At 23.1% G+C, this 26,090-nt stretch overlaps 12 protein-coding genes across 12 annotated transcripts; 6 read left to right on the forward strand and 6 right to left on the reverse strand.

Annotated features, from left to right (window-relative positions):
- Positions 1-897: 897 nt before the first annotated feature.
- PVVCY_1104150 (exosome complex component RRP45, putative) lies at positions 898-2,448 on the forward strand (the record flags this gene model as incomplete). Its single annotated transcript, XM_008625964.1, has 1 exon — positions 898-2,448. The coding sequence occupies one exon, from the start codon at positions 898-900 to the stop codon at positions 2,446-2,448; it is 1,551 nt and encodes a 516-aa protein (XP_008624186.1).
- A 924-nt stretch (positions 2,449-3,372) lies between these two features.
- On the forward strand, positions 3,373-5,694 carry PVVCY_1104160 (aldehyde reductase, putative; the record flags this gene model as incomplete). Its single annotated transcript, XM_008625963.1, has 1 exon — positions 3,373-5,694. One exon carries the CDS (start codon positions 3,373-3,375, stop codon positions 5,692-5,694), a length of 2,322 nt encoding a protein of 773 aa, XP_008624185.1.
- A 497-nt stretch (positions 5,695-6,191) lies between these two features.
- On the reverse strand, positions 6,192-7,577 carry PVVCY_1104170 (DNA-directed RNA polymerases I, II, and III subunit RPABC1, putative; the record flags this gene model as incomplete). Its single annotated transcript, XM_008625962.1, has 7 exons — positions 6,192-6,257; positions 6,407-6,481; positions 6,568-6,651; positions 6,816-6,875; positions 6,980-7,061; positions 7,215-7,322; positions 7,435-7,577. The coding sequence occupies 7 exons, from the start codon at positions 7,575-7,577 to the stop codon at positions 6,192-6,194; spliced, it is 618 nt and encodes a 205-aa protein (XP_008624184.1).
- An 824-nt stretch (positions 7,578-8,401) lies between these two features.
- Positions 8,402-9,948, reverse strand: PVVCY_1104180 (ferrochelatase, putative; the record flags this gene model as incomplete). The annotated part of the gene is made up of 4 exons (XM_008625961.1): positions 8,402-9,107; positions 9,291-9,396; positions 9,547-9,633; positions 9,798-9,948. 4 exons carry the CDS (start codon positions 9,946-9,948, stop codon positions 8,402-8,404), a joined length of 1,050 nt encoding a protein of 349 aa, XP_008624183.1.
- Positions 9,949-10,539: 591 nt separating this feature from the next.
- On the forward strand, positions 10,540-11,481 carry PVVCY_1104190 (conserved Plasmodium protein, unknown function; the record flags this gene model as incomplete). The annotated part of the gene is made up of 1 exon (XM_008625960.1): positions 10,540-11,481. One exon carries the CDS (start codon positions 10,540-10,542, stop codon positions 11,479-11,481), a length of 942 nt encoding a protein of 313 aa, XP_008624182.1.
- A 292-nt stretch (positions 11,482-11,773) lies between these two features.
- PVVCY_1104200 (mitochondrial ribosomal protein S17 precursor, putative) lies at positions 11,774-12,343 on the reverse strand (the record flags this gene model as incomplete). The annotated part of the gene is made up of 3 exons (XM_008625959.1): positions 11,774-11,954; positions 12,087-12,174; positions 12,265-12,343. 3 exons carry the CDS (start codon positions 12,341-12,343, stop codon positions 11,774-11,776), a joined length of 348 nt encoding a protein of 115 aa, XP_008624181.1.
- Positions 12,344-13,129: 786 nt separating this feature from the next.
- PVVCY_1104210 (conserved Plasmodium protein, unknown function) lies at positions 13,130-13,285 on the forward strand (the record flags this gene model as incomplete). Its single annotated transcript, XM_037634567.1, has 1 exon — positions 13,130-13,285. One exon carries the CDS (start codon positions 13,130-13,132, stop codon positions 13,283-13,285), a length of 156 nt encoding a protein of 51 aa, XP_037490653.1.
- A 538-nt stretch (positions 13,286-13,823) lies between these two features.
- Positions 13,824-15,989, reverse strand: PVVCY_1104220 (conserved Plasmodium protein, unknown function; the record flags this gene model as incomplete). Its single annotated transcript, XM_037634568.1, has 2 exons — positions 13,824-13,836; positions 13,936-15,989. The coding sequence occupies 2 exons, from the start codon at positions 15,987-15,989 to the stop codon at positions 13,824-13,826; spliced, it is 2,067 nt and encodes a 688-aa protein (XP_037490654.1).
- Positions 15,990-17,023: 1,034 nt separating this feature from the next.
- PVVCY_1104230 (ubiquitin-activating enzyme, putative) lies at positions 17,024-18,589 on the reverse strand (the record flags this gene model as incomplete). The annotated part of the gene is made up of 1 exon (XM_008625957.1): positions 17,024-18,589. One exon carries the CDS (start codon positions 18,587-18,589, stop codon positions 17,024-17,026), a length of 1,566 nt encoding a protein of 521 aa, XP_008624179.1.
- A 971-nt stretch (positions 18,590-19,560) lies between these two features.
- PVVCY_1104240 (glycine cleavage system T protein, putative aminomethyltransferase, mitochondrial, putative) lies at positions 19,561-20,894 on the forward strand (the record flags this gene model as incomplete). The annotated part of the gene is made up of 2 exons (XM_008625956.1): positions 19,561-19,635; positions 19,770-20,894. The coding sequence occupies 2 exons, from the start codon at positions 19,561-19,563 to the stop codon at positions 20,892-20,894; spliced, it is 1,200 nt and encodes a 399-aa protein (XP_008624178.1).
- A 970-nt stretch (positions 20,895-21,864) lies between these two features.
- On the forward strand, positions 21,865-24,331 carry PVVCY_1104250 (conserved Plasmodium protein, unknown function; the record flags this gene model as incomplete). Its single annotated transcript, XM_008625955.1, has 8 exons — positions 21,865-22,796; positions 22,888-22,936; positions 23,092-23,160; positions 23,255-23,314; positions 23,403-23,462; positions 23,569-23,673; positions 23,763-23,977; positions 24,190-24,331. The coding sequence occupies 8 exons, from the start codon at positions 21,865-21,867 to the stop codon at positions 24,329-24,331; spliced, it is 1,632 nt and encodes a 543-aa protein (XP_008624177.1).
- A 342-nt stretch (positions 24,332-24,673) lies between these two features.
- On the reverse strand, positions 24,674-26,003 carry PVVCY_1104260 (SNARE associated Golgi protein, putative; the record flags this gene model as incomplete). Its single annotated transcript, XM_008625954.1, has 3 exons — positions 24,674-24,831; positions 24,926-24,982; positions 25,079-26,003. The coding sequence occupies 3 exons, from the start codon at positions 26,001-26,003 to the stop codon at positions 24,674-24,676; spliced, it is 1,140 nt and encodes a 379-aa protein (XP_008624176.1).
- Between the last annotated feature and the right edge of the window lie 87 nt (positions 26,004-26,090).

The following is a 26,090-nucleotide window of genomic DNA, read 5'->3' on the forward strand; positions in this document are numbered from 1 at the left end:
TCTATACAACTTTTGTTTGTTAACTTTAAGACCATATAAGCAAAATTAAACAAAAAATATTTCATATACTATTCTCATAATTTTCTACAATACGATTATGAAATATTCAAATTAATGTAATACCCACACAACATCATAAAACGGGTGTAATCATAAATTAAAAGAATTTTTCAATAATAATTTTCCTTTATAATAATATCCGGTTTTTTATTAATTTTTCTCCATAATATTAAAGAAGCCCCTGGCAAAATATAAACAAATGCCATTTTTTCATTTTTATTTATTATATATTTTTTTAATATATAAAAATTTATGTATTAAATTTTATATGTTGGTATAATTCGATGTAGGTAGAATATTTAGTTAAATTATTTACCTACCTACTTTTAATTTTCATTCTCATTTTTAGCTATAAAAGGGGGACGCTGTATTAAATTGGGGTTTCACAAAATATACGAGAGTTGCATATCCATTTTTGTGTTATTTTTTTTTTTTATTAAAATTGATAAATTATTAATTGTATCTCTTTAAATATCCGTATATTTTTTTATTTTATTTAATATATATTTTTGTTCCCTTTTTAATGTTTTTTTATTTGTACGGTATAAAATTTTCATATGTTTTTCCTACCACTCACAATGTAATAAAATAGTATGTAATAATAATAAAAATAATAAATAAAAATACCTTGACTTATATATATACCAAATTAATGAGGGTTCTTTTATAGTAAGGAGCCAGTTTTTGAGAAGGGTTAATTAGCAATCGCTTACATGTTCAGGCAAAAATCAAAATATTATATATGTATATAGAGCAAGAGGAGGAGGATATATAATTCAACTCCCCATTGTAATTGGTAGGGTTAATCGCAATGTAAAAGTGATAAAAATAAATAAAATGAAGACCTGTAAAAATAATACAAACTTTTTTTGGTGTAACTTAAAAAATAAATTACGATTGGATGGACGTAATTTTGATGACTCACGAAATATATCGATATATTTTTTGGGAGAATATGGAAATGTTGAAGTGTCTATTGGTAATACAAAAGTAGTATGTAAAATAACAAGTGAAATAGTTAAGCCATATGATAAAAAACCTAATGAAGGAATAATAAAAATAAATTTAGATATAGAAAGTTTTAGTACATTTAATGATATATCCAAAATAACAGATGAATGTTTAGAAATAAAAAATTTAATTGAAAGAATATTTAAAGCTAGTAATATTTTAAATTTTGAATCTCTTTGTATAATACCACATAAAAAAGTATGGTGTTTATTAATTAATATTACAGTAATAGAAAATGATGGAAATTTATATGATTCCTGTTATTTATCAGCATATAGTGCTTTAGTACATTTTAGAAATAACAGTGTTAATATTGATAATGCAGGAAATGTAATTATAGATGAAGACGAAGTTAATTATTCCTCTTTATCTGTACATAATTCTCCAATTTTAACAACCTTTGCATATTTTAGTTTTGATGAAATTTGTCTTGTTGACCCATCATCATATGAAGAAGAATTTATGTCATCAATATTATCTATTGCTATTAATAAAAATGGTAACCTAATAAGTATATTAAAACCTGGTGGGTTACCAATTTCTTATGATAAAATATTACAAGGTATTGAATTAGCAAAAAAGAGAGTTAAATCTATTTTAAAAATATTAGAGGACGCATTAAAAGAGGATAATGAATTGAGAAATAATTTAAAAAAAAAAAATTTACATATAAAATATTCTAGTAATCCTGTCCATATAAAATATGATGGGGATGATATTGTAGAAAAATCATTAGATGTTACAATTAATCAAACAATAATAAATAATCTGAACATTGATAAAATTGTGAAAAAATATGAACAGTACATGCTTTCAAATCCAGACAATTTTACTAGTGATGATATTAATTCAACTATGGAAAAAAATAATAATGAAGAAACAAAATTTATGAGTAGTAATTCAATGCATAATAAGCAATATACTATCGATCAAGAATTGAGGAGATTAAAAGAAGAAAATATAATAAAGAGTGAAAATTATTTTCATCGAATTCCAAATTATAACACCAATTTAAATATTCATACTAATGAAGATGATAACAATCAAGATATAAATAATACAAAAATAAAGAGACAAGAATTTGAAGATAATAAATTAAATCTACATACTATTAAAATGGTGAAATCAAATAAGATTCCAAACAATGAGGAAATAAAATTCTCAAGTGCAATATCTCAAGGTATGCAAAATAAAGACTCCCATTATAATTTAATGGACAATAAAGTCTTAAATACAAATTTGGAGGATGAAAAAAAAAACTTAAAAATTAAAGAACAAAGTAAAATATCAAATTATGAAAGTGATGAATCGTCTGATATAGATTTTTCTGTTGCAATCAACCAAAAATTAAAGAAACAGAATTCTAAAAAAAAGTGAAAATTATCCGCATTTTTCATTCGGAAAGGGCAACAAAAATGTATATAACAATATATGTTTTATGGTTCTTTTTCACAATTCATATTTTATCTATTCATTTATGGTGAGTAGCTAGCTTTTTTGTGCTATAATCATCGCAGGGTTTCATTGTATTTGTATTATTTAATTTTTCAATGATATGCTTCATTTTTTATAATTTATTTTTTTTTATGTTAATAAAAAAGCAACTATTAACAAAAGATAAAACTACAAATAATTCCCTTTTTAAAATATGATTTAAGCATAACTAATAATAGGCATGCACACATTTTTTTTTTAAAATTGGTTATTATTTTTTTCTTCACATATCCACTTTTTTAATTTACAATGTGCCTCATTTTTACAAATGGCAATACTAATAAAGAGATCTTTTTTTCTATGAAAATAAATATGGTTTAAAAAGTAAAGAGATGTATATTGGAATAAAAAAAATGTTTCCATAAAATAATGCTTCGAAATAGTATGTAAAAATATTCTAAACATATCACACAAATTTGTAAAAATAAAGTCCTTTACATGTATAGGAATATAGTATAATAAATAAAAAAAAATATAGAGAAAAAGAGAAAGAGAAAATACGTATATATATGATTCACCATTTTATAAGCAGTGATAATAGCAGAACAAACATAATACGATGAATAATGTATATTGGGGGAAAATACTATTTTCATTTTGAAATAATATATTTATGAAAAAAAAAAGTTAAGTAAAAGGTTAAAACTGATGAAGAAATGTGGATTAAAATGGGTATATTTTTTTGTTTCTTTCATTTTTTTTATTTCAATTAGTATTAAATGTAAACATGTTAATTTAAATTCAATAAAAAACAATTTCCCTACATATAAAGGCGCCATTTATGGGGGGAATGAATTTAGACTGCGCATGAAAAATGATGAAAATAAAAAAGAACATTGCAAAATAAATGGGGAAAAAAAGGTAGAAGAAATATTAAGAAGAAAACCTATTTTGATGTATCTTATAAAAAAAGGTACACACAACAAGTTGATTAAAAATGTTGAAAAAAAAATTACAAAAGTAATTTTATTTACAGCTAATTTTAACGAGCCAAATGAAAATATTTATGATATAGTAAATAAAAAAGGATTTGAAAATGGACCAAATAATAAGGAAAGTTTAGTATATAGTATGGGTAAGGATCAAGAAAATGTGGAAAATAAAATGAAAGGAGAAAATGAGGAAAACCAGACTTCATTATATAATAACAATATAAATAAAGAAGATGATGTGACATATAAATATGTTGAAGAAATGGAATCTAAAAAAATAAATATTAATGGTGTTGAGATAAATTATAAAGTATATAATTTAGAAGAAGGAATATATTTAATAGATAATGAAAATTATGAAAAGGTAAAAAGTTTATGGAATAAAGATGAGTTAAAAAAAGCAAAAGAAAATTTTGAAAACAGTTTTGATATAAAAAAACAAGGTATCAAAGATGAAGATTGGATTATGCTACCATTAGATTATGATGAAAACAAAAATATAAAATTAGTAAAAGCAGATTTTGATAATCCATCATATGATTATATATTGACATATTATGATAAAGAAAGAAATTATTATTGGGAATATAAAAGAAGAAATTATTATAAAATGTTTAAAAATACTAGTGATGAAATACCACCATATAAATCTGAATTGGAAAAAGATAAAAGATTTTATAGTAAAGAAATAATTATACCTAAAAAGACATTAGATAATAAAATATTTAGACAACCTATGTTAAGTGATGTATTGACAAGTGGTTATAGTAAAGAACCTATTGGATTAGAATCATGGAGATATGTAAAATATCCATATGGAAATTTAATAAAACCTCAAAAATATAGTCAATTATATTGTATTAAAAAAAATGGTAAGGATAAACCAGATATGAGATATCATTATTTAGGTAATAGTAATATAGCTGTTTCAGAAATTTGTTTAGGAACTATGAATTTTGGTAATTATGTTGATGAAAAATTAGCACATGAATTATTTAATTATGCTTATGAAGAATTTCAAGTTAATTTTTTTGATACTGCTGAAATATATCCATTACCTGTTAAAGAAAATTATTTTGGATTATCAGAAAAAATATTAGGAAATTGGATTGAATCTAAGGGTAAGGCAAATAGACACAAATTTGTTATAGCAACAAAAATTTGTGGTAGGACTGACAAAATTCCATGGGCAAAAAAGTACAAAGCAAATACAGAAAACTCACAAAATGATAATTATCAATCTATATCAGATAAAAATAAATCATATGAACAAAAAGAAATGACACCACTTGATAAATTAGAAGAATTAAAAAAAAAAGAACAATTGTATTTAAAAAATGATAAAGAAGAGCTAGAAAAATTAAAAATATATGAAAAAAAAAAATTGGATGAAGAAAGAAATAATAATACTATAACATTAAGTAAGGAAAATATAATATCTAGTGTAGATAATAGTTTGAAAAGACTTAAAACGAATTATATAGATTTATTACAGTTACATTGGCCTGATAGATATTATCCAAATCAATCCTCAGGTGATTATAGTGATGTATTATATGATTATACAAAATATTATGATGATTTTGTTCCATTTGTTGAACAATTAGAAGCATTAAATGAGTTAAAAAAAAAAGGAAAAATAAGAGAATGGGGATTAAGTAATGAAACACCATTTGGGGTTTTAAAATTTTATGAACTTTGTAAACACTTACATATATCTCCTCCTGTATCTGTCCAATTAGAATATAATTTATTATGCCGTAATAATCTTGAAAAAGGATTTCCTGAAATATGTAGACCACAAAATACAAATATTTCTTTATTAGCATATTCTCCATTATGTGCTGGTATATTAACAGGAAAATATCTTGAATATACAGATTATACAACAAAAGGAAGAATTCTACATTTCCCATCTTATATGAAAAGACTAAGAGGATCTATAGCGACATATATAATAAGAGAACTATATTATTTAAGTCAAAAATATTATTTTCCAAATTTAACAGTTGCAGCATTAAAATGGGTGTATACTAGACCTTTTATTACATCTACTGTTATTGGGGTTTCAGATTTTTTACAGTTGAGAGAAAACTTATATTCACTAACACAAAATGTTCTTTTTACGGACAAACTAGAACGAGAAATAAATGCACTACACTGGAAATTTAGGGACCCCATTCGAATTATCCAATAAGTCAATCTTTATAAGTTTCTATTACACCATATAAGAAATATTACTTCTTTAAATAAAAAGAATTTAGTTTTTATAAATTTGAAGAAGGAATTCAAAATGTGTATAATGCCTTAATATGGCTAGCTATGTTTTTTTGTTTCTATTACTAGATATTCAATTTAAATAGATCAAATTTATTATTTTATATTTCTCAATTGTCATAACATTTCTGCTATTTTTGTGGCACCACACAGGAGTAATTTCCCACTTAGGATGCCCCAGCATCGAGTTATAAAAAATAAAGACTTTATATAAAACTATGCTTTATATCGAAAAAAAATATATAATTTTTTAAAAATAGTTTATAATTTTAAGATAAAATAGTGTAACAAAAAATAGAAAGAATAATAAAAAATTTTCATAATTGTAATGATAATAAGAATTAATTAAAAAGCTATCAAAAAATGTTGAGGAAAAAAAAAGTTAATATACATCCATATATTCAGAACATATACGCATTAGACTACGAGCCTATATGTGACATATCTTCCTGCAGTTTCACTTGGCCTAATTATTTTGACAACCTAATTTTTAAAGAAGTGTAAAAGTAAAAGAATAATTGTTAATATTAAAAATATAATATTTATACATTAAATATGGGAAATATTTGATATTATACAGAAAAAAGAAAAATGTATATTATTGTAGTATTTTTTCTATTATTTTTTTGTACTTGTCCCTTTGATAATCCGAAATATCGGCAGACAGGATCAACATCTTGAATTCTGGGAAGCTTATTTTCTTTAATCTAAAAATATAAAATATATTAACAGTCAGAATTTTTTGCTATAAATGGCATTTTTATTATTAACATGTCATGTAAATTTGTATTACCTTGTATCTTTGTAGCAAATTTCGTTTTTCATCGCTTGTTAGGGGAATATGTTTTGGAACTAGTTCGTGCTTTGTTATGTTAACCTGGTATTAGAAAGGCCAATAAATGAAGAAAAAAAAATGACAACGCCATAACAATAAAAATGATATAAATGTATAAATTTTATTGCCAATTTTTCATATCAAAATTATATTGATAGGCTGACAATATTATTATAAATAGTCTTGTTATTATTAATTTGATTTACCAATAATTCGGTGTCCAAAAAATTTTCGATGATATGTCTTGGGGCAGCTTCCTTGATTGCCTATATAAATGGAATGACAAAAAATGATTAAAAATAAAGTGAATGAAATAATTTTTCATAATTGGGAAAAAATAAATTACTAAACGATGGAAATAAATTCTTACATCTTTAGCAAAAGGTGTTAAAGTATTTTGTGTTACAAGAATTGCTCTTTGTATTGATTTCTCGTCCATTTTTTCAGTTAATCTATAATTTTTCATAAAAAAAAACCATAAATATATATGTTCGTGCATAAAAATTAACATGTTTATACATATTTTTAATTTCACATGGTATTTGGACATGCACGTATTTATTTGCACATTTTTTTTTTTTTAATTTTTTATTTTTTTGTTATACTCTCTTAAAGGTTTAACTCCAGTTTTTTTAACTTCATCCACAAAATAAACAATTATTTTATTACTTGCATCATTTTTGTGACTTGTGATTATAGTCATTCTTGATCGTCTATAGAAAAAAAAATATATAATATTTATTTTGACGAAATATATTGTACTATGTCAGATTGTTGATAAAAAAAATAGATAAGGCAATGTTAATATAGATATAATAATATTACAATTTTTCATTTTCTTCAAATAATTCTTTAAAGGCAGCAAAATTTTCGAGTTTTTCTCTTGCTGTTATTATATATCCTCTATCTTCAAGCATTTCACAACATGTTTTTCGACATTTATAAAACCGAGTAATTGGATCTTCCATTTTGTTTTTATATACTAGTTTGGCTTGCTAAGTTATTACTAAATTTGTCATATAAATATAGCAATCTAGTATTTTTTAAGCTATTTCAATTGTTTTTATTCATTTATTTATTGATATTTTACTATAATGGTTATACCAGATTTTGTAAATAATACAAAAAAAAATCACTTGTGTAATAGTGATAATATAGTATTATATTTCTTGGATCAATATAAGTATGCTCTTTTTTCTTTCCCCTTTTTATACGTTTATTTATATAAGTTAATTTATATATATATATAATTTAACTAAGTTTGTATGTTATAAAAAAAATATATGATATATTCTACCCCCTCTGTCGTTTTGATCTCTTTGTATTTTTTGGGGTTGTTATTTTAGTATTTATTTTTATGCATTCTGTAATTAAAAAATTATTTTATTAATTTTTTTTCAAAAAAAAGTAGTTAAATGAAGAAACATAAAATAAATCAAATAAAAAAAAAATAATAAAATAAACAAAAAAGGAAAATAAAACAATAATAAGTAATAAATTGGGAAAGATATAATATGCATATATATATCATTATATTATGTACATGTCATATGAATGTGCATAGTAAACTATTAAACATATATTGTAATTTAACAAAATAAAAGTTATGACCTTTATTTTGTTAGTTGAATTGTAATCATTTTCCCACATGCCAATAAATAATTTGTTTAAAAAATTGTAATATTAAAAAAAAAAAAAAATATATATATATATGTTAAAAAAAATATTCTTTATGGCTATTTCGTTATGCTTCAATATTAGTTTGCGAATATATAATTTTTTACAATAATTTTTACCAGCCAATCAGATTTTTGTCAATAATATTCATAATCATATCAATCCCTAATTTTGAATAATTTAAACAATGAATATATCTTAATTGTCCATTTCCATATGATTGAAAAATATGTTTATAAGTAATTTCGATGTCATCTAAAGTTTCTAAACAATCTGATGAAAAGGATGGGCAAATTATATCAACTATGTCACATCCTTCTGTAGACAATTTTTTTAAAACATCTTCTATACATGGTTGAATCCATTTTTGTCCTTTTATTCTTGATTGAAAAACTAATGTATATTCTTCTTTTTTAAGATTTAATTTTTTAATTAATATATTTGTACTTTCAATACAAAAAAAAGGATATAAATCTCCATCTTGTACATATTTAACTGGCAATGAATGATAAGAAATTATTAATTTTTTCCCTTTCCCATTTTTTTCCCAAAATTTTTCGATATTTTCTTTTATGCTATCTATATATTTTTCATTAAAGCAATAACCAGATAAAAATCTTAATTCTGGAATATTTTGCCACCCCTTTAAATTATCAGATATACAATCCAAAGTGGATGCAACGGTACATTCTGCTGATTGGGGGTATAATGGAATAACTAGTAGCTTATTTATATTTGACATTTTTAAAATGTTTAAACCTTCTTTTATTGATTGCTCCCCATATCTCATTCCATAACTTATTTCGACTTTATCCTTGTATCTGAACAAGTGTATTTATCACAAAAAATGTTAAGAAAATAAAAAGAAAAAAAATAAACTATAAATTCATATAACTATATTGTGTATGTTCACGCCACTATTTTAGGATCTCGAATGGGATATATACATATGAAATATATCGAAACATTTTATTATCCATTTATAATTTTTATAAAATTATTACTTTTCAAATAGCCGTTTTTTCAAAGCCAAATATTGATTATGTGTATTAACACATAATGGTGACCCTTTGTCTGTCCATATGTTTTTATATTTTAGAGCCGATTTTCCTGCATTTAATGAAAAAATGTTCCTATGTAAATGGTTTGAGTATACTAATTTTTGTGTTATTTATATGATTGCTTGGTTGTGTATATATAAAAGAGAGGGGATGGGGAACATGCTACTTTATATTTTATCTTATTTCTTTTCTTTCTTACGACTCCTGAATGGTAAAATGTAGCTGTACAGAATTGGGAACCATATAAAACGATTGGCTTTGATAACTCGAGGATCTCTCAGAAATTCTGAAAGATGGACAAGGAATTAAAAATAAAAAGAAAAAAATATAAATTGAGCAGTATCACACACTAACATTATGTGTGCATATATATGGTTAGACTTTTTAATGAATAGTAAGATAAACATGAAAAAGGAATGTATTATATTTATTTCTCATGCAGATTTTTACGCGACAAATATTTATATAGAGACCAAAAAGTTGGTTTAGCAGGACTTCCTAAATTTGTTATAAGTATTCCAATTTTATTATGACAAATATTTTTTATTTTATCTTTTTGTATGCTTAAATTATTACATTTTAAGAAATCGTCTATATCCATTATTAAATATAAAAGTATATCAAACTAGAGATACTGATACAGCTGAACAAATATGTGTAATATATACGATTTTTAGATAACATAAACAACAAAACAAATATGTGGAAAAACAAATCAAATATACTAATAAACAAACAAACAACCAGCTAAACAAATAAAAAATATACATAATAAAAAATTCATATAAATAAAGTAGCCATATTAATAATAATAAAATAATGTAAAGTGGAAAAATAGGGGAGTAGGCGATAAAAAAAAAATTGAAAACGGTTGCTCATATGCAAGTATAAAACCACAATAAAAAATTTAAATAATGCTACGAAAAAAAAAAAAAAAAAAAAAAAAAATACAAAATAAAATACAGATTAATAAAGATTGATAATATTATAGAAAACTAAAGCGTGATGAAATACGAGAGAAAATATTTTCGATGAAGATACCTCAATAAATATACCTTATTCACAAAAAATGTGGGAAAAAATACCAGATTGTTATGAGTAATACAAAATAAGAGAAGCAAAAATAAAAAAGTATATATGGGTAGGGCTCAAAAGTGAAAATAATTTGTATAAAAAATATAAACCAAGCCAAATGAAAATAAGTTTATCATTTAATAAAAAAAAAAAGGAAGAAAATGAAACAAAGGAGTCCAAAGGAGACCAAAAAAATGACAATAATTTTAAAGACAATAAAAAAGGAACTAATGAAAGAGATAAAATAAAAGATGTTTTCAATTCTTCAAGTGATGAAGAAACTTTTGATTTTGAAAATAATCATAATAAAAAAATAGCAGAAAAAAAAAAAAAAGAAATTGAAAATGAAATAAAGGAGTATATATATGAGTATGAAAATGCTTCAGTTCAGGAAGATAAAAATGAAAGGGACACAAAAAAAAGTGAACAACCAAAAAAAGGAATACAATATTTAGGATATAAAGGTGAAGAATTAACAAAATATCATAGTGGTAAGTTAAAAGAAAGTGGAAACAAAAATCAGTATAGTAGTAATGATATTAAAAAAAAAACATATGGGCCATCTAAAGAAATTGATAATGATGTTAAAAAAAAAACTTATGGGCCAGAGTTTAAAAAAACGAATACGAGTTCTTATAAAGATTATAGAAGAGAACAAGATTATGATAGAAAAAAAAATAAAAAAAATGATGATGATGATTTAAATATCGATGAAATATTTACAAAAAAAGATAATAACAATAGTAATAATAAATCTAAATATATGGAAGCATTGATTAATAGTTCAAAAAGAAGAATGATGGAAAAAGAAATATTAATACAAAAGAAACTTAAAATAGATACAGAAAAGGACAAAGTTTTTGTTACTAATGCATATAAAAAAAAAATGGCAGAACGTCAACTAATAAAACAAGACATTGAAGAAGAAAATGAAAATGCAGCATCGACTAACCAAACATCTTTGAATTTTAATTTATTCTTAAAAAATATTAATGCTCCTTCAAATTATAATAGAAACAATCGCCTTTATAATGAAAATCAAAATTTAGATGATTTTTGATATTCTTTAATATTTAAAAATAATTTATTTTTATTATTAACTCTTTATGTTTCAAAAAATGTAGACAAACAAGTGTGTAAAAAAATTAAAGCTTAAATGAATTAAAACCAAATAAGTGCCATAAAAAAATGGTTATGCACTTGTTGGAAATGTAGAAAATTCAACTTGGCTTGCTACCCGTGAATGGATGTAAAAAAATTTCGAAAAAAATTGTGAGTAAAATTTCGAAAAAAATTGTGAGTAAAATTTCGAAAAAAATTATGAGTAAAATTTCGAAAAAAATTGCAAGTCGCTACTCTTTGTTTTCCTTGTATAAAATTTTGACAAGGATGTAATTTTTCCATGGCCCTATCCTATATCCTAGGGGTTGGATACGTACAACATCTCCGACTTTTGCCTCACTTTTTTCATCATGTACCCATATTTTTTTTGTATATCTAAATGTTTTTTTATACCTAACAACATACATATATCTGAAAAAGGTTGACAATGAAAAAAAGGTATGTATATACCCCAAATGAATTGTAGTTATTATCTCTGCACTGTTTAACATTTTTTGAGTTTAGTTTTATTTATTTTTTTAATATTTTTTTTTTATTTCTTACCGATCGCAAGCCACTCTTATGCTTTTGGGGTGCTTATCGTTTATTACATAACCAATCATTTCATTGTTAGCCAGATTGTTTTTAACAACTTTAAACGATAAAAAAATTGAATAAATAAATATGTAGTATGTAAATATTCAGTAAATAAATGTGCATATAGGTATAGAATAAAACTTACATGTTCTAAGATATCCGGCTGTTGCGCGTTGCCAAGCTTTGTAATGCCAATAAAGAGATGTAGCACTTAATTTGATCATACTGATTTCATTATTACATTTTTTGTCTTAAATTGTTTCACAAAAGAATAGTCCTAAACATATATCGAGTTCTTAAAATTATGTACTGGCCTAACTATATATTCTTATGTATGTGGGTAATGGCAACTTTGCAATTTAAATGAAATTTTTTAATAACAAAACGGATTAATAATAAAAGTATATTATATCTAATGTGATATCAACAATTGACACACATATTAGTAAGTATAAAAATGGGTAAATATTAAAAATTTTATTTTTTTTTTTCAAACCTATTCTCTATCTAAACAATTCACCACATTTTCCAATATACTGAAGATTGTATAGAGAGAAAAAAACAGGCCTATAAAAAAAGGAAAAGTATTATACCCACTAAGACGTTTTATAATCATTTAAAAAATTTATTAATTAAATAAGTTATATATAGTAATATATAATAGGTCAATTTGATTCTAAAAAAAGCATACAATTATATAGTTCGAAATTTATCATATATGAAATTTTTTTTTTTTTTTTTTCAAGTACAAATATTTATGTGCATAAAATATGTGCTGTAAAACCAATTTATAGTATACCATTTTTTAATATTTAAAATGTTATGTTATATAAATATTTTTAATTTTATATAAAACCTGTTTATAGCCATGTAAATATATTTAAAATTATGTTTGACAATCAGTTTATTAACTTTATTTACAGTTAATTTAAAGGCATATCGAGTATTAATAATAATTGGGACTAGCCATACATTTATTATAAACAAATAAAAATTTTATGAAAACAAAAATGTTTTACCCTGGCATGTTTCGAGAAAAACCCAAGGAAATTATTTCAGATAAATGGAAAATTATTTTAAGAGTTTCAGGATTTATAGCCTCATGCTATTTAATATGTTTTCATGGAGAATTATTTGATATACCGGAAAATAATAAATTGTCATAACTGTTTGTAAAAATGAATAAATCAAGAAAAACAAGTTTGTAAAAATGAATAAATCAAGAAAAACAAGTTTGAGAAAATGAAAAGTCAAGAAAAACAAGTTTGTAAAAATGAAAAGTCAAGAAAAACAAGTTTGAGAAAATGAAGTAAGTACTTTCCATTTCTCATAATAGATTTAGGATAATTTTGTGGTCCTTGGAAAAGGATAATATGCTGACACATCATATATTTTTTCACCTTACATTGATATTTATTATGTTTTATAATTTTTTTTTACTTATTTACTTGTTTTATTTTTATATTCGAAAACACGAGAGCAAAATGTGCATTTCTACTTAATCATATTTGACAATGTCATTTTGCAAACAACTTTTAAAGTTAAAAGTTTAAGCCTTTCATTAAGGGGGCTTATTACTATCGTATATCAAAAAAAATAAAAATAAAAAAAAAACAAATAAATAGTAAGCAATTATGGGCGTAAACAATTGTGGACATAAACAAATTTTAGTATAAACAAATGGCACATGACACTGTACATGAATTATGAGTTTAGTCTGTGCAGGGTTTATGAAATATCGAATAGGCAAAAGAAAGAATTGCATAATAAGTAAATGGAATGGGGTGGCACCCGATTAGGGCACTTGATGAATTACGTAAATTTGTAAGTACGTAAACACTGAAAAAAATATTCATATATTTCTGAGTAGTTATTTTTCGAAAGAATATCATAATTTAAATGGTCATAGACATATTTTGAAATATTTTGATATAAAATTCTGGCTTGTGATTTTTTATATTTTTCCAAAAATGTTATAACATCAAAATGTAAAGATCTTGAAATTTTCATAAAATAATTATTTTTATAATATATTTGTAATACTTTAATTTTTTGAAAGATAATATTAAAAGAATAATATACATAGGTAATTCTTGGGCTGTTAAAAAGTTTTAATAAATTTTTATATTTTACATAAAATCCAACTAAAAAAAAGTTTTCTTGATTCAATAATTTTTTTTCATCACATAATAATAATGGCTTAATTATATATTGATAAAAATTAAGAGTAAAAGTAAAAATAAAATTATTTATTAATTTTTTTATTAATTTTTTTCTCAATCCTTGTATTGTAATACTAAGTTTTTTAAAAAATTCAATATATCGATCTTTAAGAAAAAAATAATTACATATACAAAATAGTTCTTGAGGAAAATCTATAACATTATCAACTAATTTTAATTGTAATAATAATTTATAATCTTCTAATATTATTTCAAATATTGGTTTTACTTCTGATTTATAAGAAACTAATTTATAGCATTCATCACAAAATATGTGTGTTTTTTTTATAAAAAAAAATTCGTTATTATTATTTCCTGTTTCAATCTCATAATTAAGAGATTCACTTTTGTCTTGACTATCTAAATTATCAAAATCGTTGAAATAATTTAATTTTCTTTTCTTTGGAGTCGTATATTCTTCATAAGTTTGATCGAATGGTATTAACACATCATAGTTATCCTCATTTTTTATATCCTCATTTTTTATAACCTCATTATTTTCTGGTGAATTTTTTAATGTACTAGCTGATGGACTTATATTTATCGAAATTTTCTGACTCTTTGAATTAAAATATTTCATTAAAATTGGGTTAGAATTTTCTAAACTAATCTTTTCAGAGAAAATACAGTTTGATTTTTCATCTACTTTTATATTACAAAAGGAGCAAATTGCATTTAAACATAATTTAAAATATATATCGATCCATGGTATATCATTAAAGGAATAATATTTATTATCATATTTATAAATACCAAAAATATCAAATTGTATTTTACTATTTCTATGGCAAAAATTATTTATATTAATTTTTAAAAAACTATTTTTATATTCTTTGTCTATATCAATTATGGGATTGCGCATGTGCATATACATCCATATATGATTAAAGACATTTTCTGATTTGGAATAATTATCACTAGTTTTTTTTTCATTTTTTATCAAACAATTTTTTATTTCAAGTAAATATTTAATCTGTTTTTTATTAACTTTACTGTGATCTATGTTAATGGTTGAAAAGAAATTTTTACAAAAATCATTTTCATAATTATGCTTAGGGCTTTCGTTTAAATCTGTTTCAAAAATATTTTCAAATGGTAGCTTATTTTTTATATTTTTTTTTTTTTTTTTTTTATAAATTGTATTAAAATTTGTATTTTGGCTATTTATCATATCAAGAGTTTCAAAGTAATTATTATCTTCATAATTATTATTATCATCGAAGTTAGGTATTACATTATATATTTCATCATTAGGTGAGTCATGATTATGATGGAATGAATTATTATGCTTGTCCATATTATCAAAGGTGACACTTCCATATGTTGAAGCATCTGAATTAGTTTCTGTATCAGTATAATTACATGTTTGTAAAAATAAATTAGTTAAATTGCTTGAAGTATTATTTTCATCTATTTTGGTACTTACATTGCTATTCATAATATTTTCAATTTTTATTTCCAAATTATTTATCTCATCTTTGTCATTATATTTTATATTTATTAAGGATAGACATTCTCGCATAAAATATACATTCGTTTTGACATTAATATTTAATGCTATTATCAAATTTTGGATCTCTTGAATATTTAGAAACTCTGTTATTTTTAATATGATAAGTTCATTATCCAGCATATCCCTTATGCTCATTTTATCTCATCAAATAGGTACTATTAAATAAGTTGTAATCCCTCTATATTTATTATATCTTCTTTTTTTAATTACTCTCTTTATGAATACATTATAAGTACTTAACAGTATGTTGAGTTTTTCTCAGACTGCTTTCAAAAAAGTTTGTTATCATATTCTCGAATTTTTTTTAAATTTATTTTTCAAATTTATAATTTTCTATTGTGATTTCCCAACTTTGCATATTTTTATCAAAATATATGCGTCGATTTATGACTGTATATTTCCCTTCAGTTTTTATTAACATTTATTACGTAGAATAAAATGCATAAAAAGGGTATACAAATGGCTACTATGTAGTTTTTTCTTTATTTTTTTTGTTTATTTTTTGTATGGCTATTTTCTTAAAATATCCCATCCTATGAATAATTAATTTGGAAAACTTATAAAATTAAAATGTAGAAAAGTGGCATATCGAGGAATGCTTATGCTTAGGAAAATAATATTTATTTTGTTTGTTTTTTCACTATTTTTTTTACTATTTTTTTTATTATTTTTTTAGTATTATTTTTTTTTTTTTTTTTTTTTTTTTTATGCTTGGAAAAAAAAGGGAGAACAAAAAGATAGTAGAACATACATAAAAAAAAATGTACATGAGCAGGAGAGAATAAATAAAATTATGCTTTATTCTTAAAAAAAAAATAATAATTAAAATTAAAAAAAATTAAATTAAAAAATATTGTATTTTTTCAAAATAGAGGGAAAATATATTATATGCATATTCTGCTTTTTATTAGTTGTTGTAGTTTGTAGTATTTTCAAAATGAATTAAAAATTGTATAAACAAAAATAGAAGCACAATCAATAACTTAATCTCAAATACAAATAATTTACAAAAGACAAAAAACAATTAATGTTCCGTACAAAACAAGCAGTAGTGATATTATACAAAATAATGAAAACAAATTTTATATGCCAACTTTGCAAGTGCAAACAAACAAAATATAACTATTGTCTAAGTATAAATATAGCCATATTTGTAAATCTCCCTTTTTTCATAGAAAAGGAAGATTTTTAAACATTTTTTTTTGAAGTTCAAGGTATCCACCCTTCATGTTGTATACAAAAATTTCTTTTCCTTGCATATGGACATTTTGTGTATTCTGGTCGGTAGTCGATAAATTTGAATTATTTCCATTTTTCAAAAAAATATTATTAAAAAGTTGTGTTATTTTTAATGAATCATTACCTCTTCTGCAAATGACAATAATAACTATCTTTCCTTTTTGTTCTAAAATTTGTAGTTTATCAAAAATATTGTAAATAATTTTATCTGCATTATTAGACGAATTAGAATGAGTAACTTCCATAATGTCATCATAACTCCATTTTATTGAATCTTTAAGACCATATACATTTGAATTATTATATTTCCTAACATCTAATATTACTAAATAATTAGGAGTAAAATTAAAAAAAGATAATTTATTATTTAATACATCAACAAAATTATAAATATCTATATCATAATGATCTTCATTTGAATTTTCCACTTTTGTACATTGTTCATTTTTTGAAATATTTGAATAATCACAGGTCATAATAAAATTATATAATTCATCATGATTATAAATAGAGCATATACAATTTTTATTTTTATAATTCAGATTAATTGTTTCAAAAGGTTTGTTATTTGAAAAACTATTATAACTTAAAAATGGTTTTAATATTTTTTCTTTTAGATTAGCAGAAAATTTTATTGCTTCATTAGCTTGTAATAATCCAATAATTCCTGTTACTGTTGATAGTATTCCATTTTCATCACAGTTTTGCATTTCTTGATGATTATTAAAGTTTTTTAAACATCTGTAACAATTAGAATCGTTATCATTTAAATTGTATGTATTTAATTGTCCATATAAACCTAAGGCACTACCAAATATTAATTTTTTTTTATAAAGAAGACATAAATCATTTATTAAAAATCGTGTACTTATATTATCTGTACAATCTATTATTATATCATAATGTTTTATAATTTCTAATCCTTTTATTTTATCTAAAAAATATGGATAACATACTATATTACAATTTTCATCAAAATCATTTAAAGTCAATTTTGCTGATATAGCTTTATTTAAGCCTATATTTTTTTTTTTATGAATTATTTGTCTATGTAAGTTTGATTTTTCTACTATATCTCCATCTACTAATCCAATTTCAGAAAATCCAAATTTACTTAAATAAAAACATATTGGTGATCCTAATCCTCCTATTCCTATAATTAAAATTTTTGTTTTAAATATTTCCTCTAAAGAATTTGTATTTATTTCTTGTATGTTAATATATCTTCCATGTTTTTCAACAACATCTTTATCAAAATTTTTGTAAAAAAACTTTTCCTCAATATTATTTACATCACTATCTTTCATTAAAAATCGAAGAAAATAAGGAAATATCTTTCCTCCCTTTTCACATAATGCATCCTTAATCTTGTCATATAAATCTCTATATTTATTGTTTGTCTCTATCCAATTTAAAATATCTTTTAAGTAGTATCCTAGAACTAGGCATGCACAACACCCTCCATATTTTCCATACGATAAACGTGGTAACATCATAAAGTTTAAGAAGTTAATATGTTGATATACTATATATAATTATACATTAGTTAGCAAGGAAATGGGACAATATCTTATGTGTCATAAAAGAAGGTCTATATAATATTTCAAAGTGTATCATAAAGTAATGGAACTACAAATAATACTAACCATAATAAGCATATGTAATTATGGGGTCATAACAAAAAGTAAGAATAAACTACTCACCCAATTTCTCTAACAATTCAATATTATATACAAAACTATAAATAGAAAAAAATAGGAAGATATTAAAAAAAAAAAACAAATTGAATAATGTAGAAATATTACAAAAACATACTATTTATTATTGTTATTATCAAATGAAGTATAAAAAGGAAAAATTACAAATCATAATAATATAATATATTATATGCAAAAATATTAATGATCATTTTTTTAATTATCAAATTCGTTTGCTTTTTGTGCTACTACAAACAGGTAGACTAATAAAAATATTTATTCTCCTTCTTTTCATGAATTGCCAAAAATTGCCAAAAATTACGGAAAATGAATGGAAAAATAGATGGAAAAAATGGATGGAAATTTTTTTTATTTATTTAAAGTATGCAATTCATCACGTAATATATCACCATATTTATATTGGCATATAAAAAATCAAATAGGTCACGAGAATGCCAATTAAGAGAAAAAAATATGCGAAAAAAAGTTTGAAAAAAAGTTTGAAAAAAAGTTTGAAAAAAAAATTAAGTAAACTATTTTGAAAAAGTATAACATATAAATGGGAATAAAACTAAATTGCATTTTCCAACTGTATTGAAAAAAAATATTTAGCATAAAATGTGCTAATCTGTGTTTTATAATGAATTTCATATAGATTGGTATAAAGTTGAATATGCATAAATAAAAAAATAAATTAAAATTGTAACTCTATAATATTGTATAAATAAAATAATTAAAAAGAAATGACCAAGGTGTAGACTTAAAAAATAATGAGAAATATATTTATAAATACAAAAAAGAGGTTTCCCAATTTTTGCTACTTTTCATCATTGCCAAAAGCAAAGGTAGGCTAAAAAAAAAATAAATAATATAAAAAAAGTTTGTTATTTTTGAAAATTGGCACTACTGCATATACATTTCCAAATATGTTATCTACTTGATTATACAAACTTATAAACTTTTCTTCATTTTTTTGTAGGAACAAATTAAAAAGACAATTTTGTATGACCTCCATAAAAAGAAAAATGCAATTTTTAAAATTTTCAACGGCTTTTATCTGCCGGATGAATATAAAGATGACACATTAATAACTTCGCATTTACATACAAGATCTAAATGCTCAATTTTTGATTATACATATAGACCAATATTAAAAATAAGTGGAGCAGATAAGATAACATTTTTAGAGAAATATATTGGAAGTGATATAAAAGGTTTATGGGAAAATGAATGTAGAATTAGTTTTATATTAAATGAAAATGGAGGTATATTAGATGAAATAGTAATTATATTAAAACCAGAACATTTATTAGTATATTTAAATATTCAATGTAAAGACAAGATATATAAATATTTAAATAATAAATTATTAGAAAATAAAAAACTTGATGTAAAAATTGAAGAATATAATAGTCATAGTTCTATATCTTTACAAGGTTGTAAATCTACTGATGTATTGAATGAATTAATAAATGATGATACAAATGTTGATGAGTTTAGTTTTATGTCTAGTAATATATGTAAATTAAATAATGTAGATGATTGTTTATTAAATAGATATACATGTACAGGTGAAGATGGTTATGATATACTTATACCTAATAAACATGTACAAGCAATATATGAATGTATACTTAATAATTCGCTAGTTAAACCTGGTGGGCTAGCTGTTTTAAATACTTTAAGATTAGAAAGTGGATTTTCAGTATATGGAAAAGATATCAATGAAAATTATACCCCAATTGAAGCTAATTATCAATGGGTATTAGGAAATCGAAGATTAAAAGAATTAGATTTTAATGGTGCTAACATTATTTCAGATCAAATTAAAAATGGCACAAAAATTAAAAGAGTTGGAATTATTGTTAATTCAAATATTATACCAAAAGAAAATTCAAAAATATATTTAAATGAAAAAAATAAAGAAAATGATATTGGATATATAACAAGTAGCTGTTTTTCTCCTATGCTACAAAAACCAATAGCTATGGGTTATGTACATACAAATCATTCAGCAGTTAATAATATGGTAAAAGTTGAATGTATGGATAAATTAGAGGAAGCACAAATAACAAAAATGCCATTTGTTCCTCTATCAGTATAATTTAAATAATATACAAGCTCAAATTTTTTATTTTTATATTTCTAAGAAGTTTTTAGGTATGTATCTTTTTTACACATGTTTACAAGCAAAGTTAACATGTACATTAATGAAATGTTTTTTTTTTCCTATTAAAATAAAAAATATATATTTTATAATTTTTTTAAAGTACCCTATTTTATTATTCTTTTCGAATGGCATTGTTTTTATAAATAACTTTTCCTGTTCTTTTATATGTTACAATAATGTTTTACACTTCAATCTAAGAGGTTTATATTATTTAACAATCTCATTAATTGGTTTGTGTGTAAAATATTTTCTTTTTTTTTTTTTGAAAGCACATAACCGAAAATAATATATTCAGTGTACATACACTCATTTTCTACAATTTGTGCGGTCTAACATTTTTGATAACTTTTTCCATATTTATTATAGTGTACTATAAATTTTGTAAAATATCAATTTTTTTATAAGTTGGTAAAAATTTAAGAAAATTATGGTCTCCAACTTTTATTGAAACCATAAGGAATGCATATAACATCCTTTTCCACATTACTTGAAATTTTTAATTTAAAATTAATCTATATTACAGTTGTAACACATAATTTTTTCATTCTTATTCCTGCTCCTATTTTAATGAACATATTATATTGGCAAAATTTAATTTACATAATTTTCAATATCTTTAAATCCAATAAATGTTGTTAAAATGTGTATTTAAGCTAATTTGATAAAAGGGTATATATAACGCGATGAAAAAATGTGTTATTCAATGATAAGTAGGTACACATATTTTTTAGTGGCACAAAATAATCTCTTATGTTTTAGACAAAAAGTTTAATCATGTTTATTCGAAAACCAAAATACAATCAGTATATTTTTTCTTTTATTATGTGTGTGTAATTTATTTGAGCTAGCCAAAAAAAAAAAAAAAAAAAAAAAAAATAAAACAGCTAATAATCTCAAAACTAAAATGGATGAGTTAGAGGAAAAAAACTCCAATTCAACATACTCTTTTTTTTTAAAAAATTTATCGGTTACTGGTTTTTATGAAGAAAACTGTCTATTTATGACAGTAAAGGAATTGTTTGATAATTCAATTGATGCGTTATGTAATAAGAAAGGAGATGAAAATATTGAGGAAGAAGATATAAGAGAAAAAAAGATCGAAATAGAAATTAAGGAATATGGTAGTAATTCATCATTTTATGAAATAATATGTAGAGATAATGGAGAAGGTATCGAAGTTAAAGATTTAGAAAATATTTCTGAAATGTTTTTAACATCAAAAGAAAAATGTATAACTAGTGGAAAATTTGGTATTGGACTTAAGACAATATTGTTATATTCTTTTAAAACTGCATATGGTTTTTTACATATAAAAATAAAAGTAAAAAAAAATAAAATATGGGATTTTATATTAGTATTAGATAAAAATTTAAATCATACATTTGTACAAAATTTTAAAGAATATATTGATGATAAATGGGAATGGACAATAGAAATTTCAGTGATTTTAAAAATTAATAATAATTATATATGTGATAAAAAAATACATTCATATATTAAATTATTTTTATTATGGAAAAAAAATATAACAGTTAAATATATCCATAATCCAAATGGTGAACAATCTATATATACATATTCTAGTTATTCTGATACTAGTGAAGAGAATATATTAAGTATGTTAGCAGACAACTCTATAAATATGATCTTTAAAAAAGATTTTATAACTTCTTATAATTATCATGTTAATATGTATGTTAATGTAAGAAAGTCTGAAAAAATTATTCCATATGAACATGGACATAATATAGGGTTTCTCTTTTTAATTCGATACGTCAATTCAATGCCTCTTTTGAGAGCTTCATCATCAGACTGTTCAATAACAGTTGATTTTAGGTAATTAAAAAAATATAAAAATATAATAAATTTTTTAACTTAAAAAAATTATTATATATACATAATAATTCCATATATTTTTCAATAATAGAAATTTTCTGAAATATTACGGACCTCAATTCGGAATAGAACTACCCACGGTCAGATATTGTCTAATCTAATCTAATATAAATAATATAATTATTTTGCTTGCAATTATAATATGTTCATTCTACATACTTATATATTGAAGCATATTGTTGGTTAAATATAATCCAATTGAATATGCATTTGTTTGGGTTTCATTTTTGGATAGGCTGAAAATCGGGATGAGATGACTCTTGAAGAATTGGCAATCCCAAACTGTTTTGATGAACTCAGTAAGGTATTGATTTGGTTTGATTTTGTTTCCTATTGTTCATTTTTTATCATTATTTATCATTATTTTTATTACTACTAATAGCTTAATTCATTTGCAGGTAGCTAATATATTCCCAGTAAATAGATCAGAGAAGTCTACCTGGAATATAATGATTATAGTAAGGAAACGCCACCAGCAGACATATATATACCCATATAAACATGAAAGAGCTCACTAATTTATATCTATGGCTTGTATTTTATCAGGGAATCGACGTGAGAGGAAGAGATATATCGTTTGTTAGCCTCAGCAAAAATTGCATAAAGGTTTGTATACATAATGTGAATATATTCCTCAATGAATGAACGCATAAAAATGGGGTTTCATAATTTTTTTTTTTTTTTTTTTGGCATATGCATATACACTCGAAAGGAAGGAGAATACTTGTCTAGCTTAATTAAAAAATGCTCAGTTAATTTGTATAATAATATAAAAAGAGAGTTACCACAGGAATTTGAAAATATATCTGATTATCAGGTAATAGGAAAATAATGAAATAGTAGCTGGTATTGTTCATGCATATTATGTATATATATGGTTATGCCCTTTCCGACTTAACACCCAAGCTAAGGCAGGCACTAGACATATACGGAGTTCAATTAGCATCGTCGTTAAGTAAAATAATTTTAAAGGGCCACGAAGAATTTAAAAATAAAATATTTTTTTTATTAAATGAAAAAAAGAAAAATGACAATAATACATGTGAAAAAGAAGAATATAATAGTACCTTTACTAATTATGATGAAAATATATTAACAAAGGAGTTGTATAGCCACATTAGGTAAAAAATGTCCACATGACATGCTCACAAAACCATTTGCTTAGATTTGCTTAACATTCATTATTATATTTTTTTAATTATTTCATTGCACAATACATTATGAGTGCTCATTCGATAAGCAAAAACTTGTTAAAGTGGAGTTATGACCCTATCCAAAAAATATGTATGCATATACATACTTTATGTGGTATGTTTTACTTTCCCATTTTTAGAGAAAAAATAATACTAAATGAAAAAGCATGTGAAAACCCTAAAACAAAAAATCAGTTGACTGATGATTCAAATAAATCATATTACAAAAATGATCCTTCGAAAGATGATAGTTATTCTGATGATTACGGAGAATATAAATAAGTAATTTATGAGACAAAAAATTAAAAAAATAAAACACAAAAAGTAAAAAAAAAAACATAAAATAAAATTTAAAAAAAAAAAAAACGTAAATAAATTTATATAATATACAAATGCGTGCATTAGAAATATAAGACTTCAAGCTATTTTTTTTCTTAATTCATAATATTTTCACGTACATACATGTATATGTATATATATACGCCTATATAATATATACATGTGTAAAACGTCATTCTGCACATTACATATGTGCGACCTTCAAACTATAATTAACATGAAATAAAATAAAAATATGAACTATTTTTTATTGAATTCCACTTGAGGGAGGGGATATAAAAAGTTTTATTCGATATCAACATCAAGCCTTGGTATTGAAGGGTTCATAATATTCAAACTGTTTAATCTTCTTTTTGTTACAACTGATATATATGCAATGGCAATTACTCCTAAGACCAACCCAACAAGGAGTATGATCAAATTTCCCCAATGGTGGTGTAATTCTACAAAAGAAAAAATAAAATGGATAAAATGATATGACTAATAAGTGTGCATGTAAATATGGATCTCAATGTTTTGTTCTTAATTTTGTATTACCTGAAACATTTGATATATCTTGCAACAAAACTCCAATATATATAAATAAGCATATACCTGTAAAAAATAAAATTATTTCATGAAAACTCAGATAAATACTGCAAGGGTAAAGGGGACATAATGTGGGCTTCGTTTTTTTTTTTTGTTCATTACCTGGTAAGGCTGAAATTGACCCAATGGCAAAATCCTTATACTTAACAGAAGTAACACCAAGTACATAACTAACCACCGATGCTGGTAGGATAGGAGACATACGAATTAAAAGCACAAAGGATAGACCATTAGCATTAATAGCTTGATCAAATGCTATATATATTGGATAATTTTGTAACTTTTTATAAATATAATCATGTAATAAATATCTCGAAACAAAAAAGCATATGGACATTCCAAAAATGTAGCCAGTAAAAACTGCAAAGATAGCTACAAATGTTCCCAATAAATTTCCATATACTCCTGAAAATATTAAACCTGCACCTACACACATAATTTCAACAGACATAAATAGCGGAGATATTAGAGTAAACAAACATATAAATAATACTATACTCCATGATCCTTGTTTTCCAACCCATTGTATAACTTCATTGACTATATTAATAAATGATTGAAATTTTGTTAGAAGATATACTACAAAAATAAATCCAATAATAATAAATAATGCTTTTAATGCAGCTTGTGCTTTTGCTTTTGTATCTCTTCTTCTTGACCTAGTTAAATCATCCGAACCCATCATAATATCATTTTCTATATCTCTATCATTGTTGTATTTGTCGTCAAAGTGGTAGCCCGTTTCTATACATTCATGGTCAGGGTTATTATATATTGAATTACCATATCCATTATTACTTCTATATCCATTTATATTTCCATTACTGTGATTATTAATTAATTTGACTTTTTCATTATTTTGGTCATAGTACTGAGAATTCACATTTGAATAATTATTCATCTCGTTATTATAATTATAATTCATTGTTGGTTCATTACATACATTTTTATTTTCATCATATATATTATCATAATTATTTTTTAGATATTCATATTTTTTATTATAATGATTATCTAAATTTTCCATCTCTATTTTAAATTATTTAATCGGAAAAATATAGACAAATTATATATATATTTTCGACCTTGATAAATTTCGAAAACTTGTATATAT

The sequence above is a fragment of the Plasmodium vinckei genome (assembly GCF_900681995.1).
Source record: "Plasmodium vinckei vinckei genome assembly, chromosome: PVVCY_11".
Lineage (NCBI taxonomy): Eukaryota > Apicomplexa > Aconoidasida > Haemosporida > Plasmodiidae > Plasmodium > Plasmodium vinckei.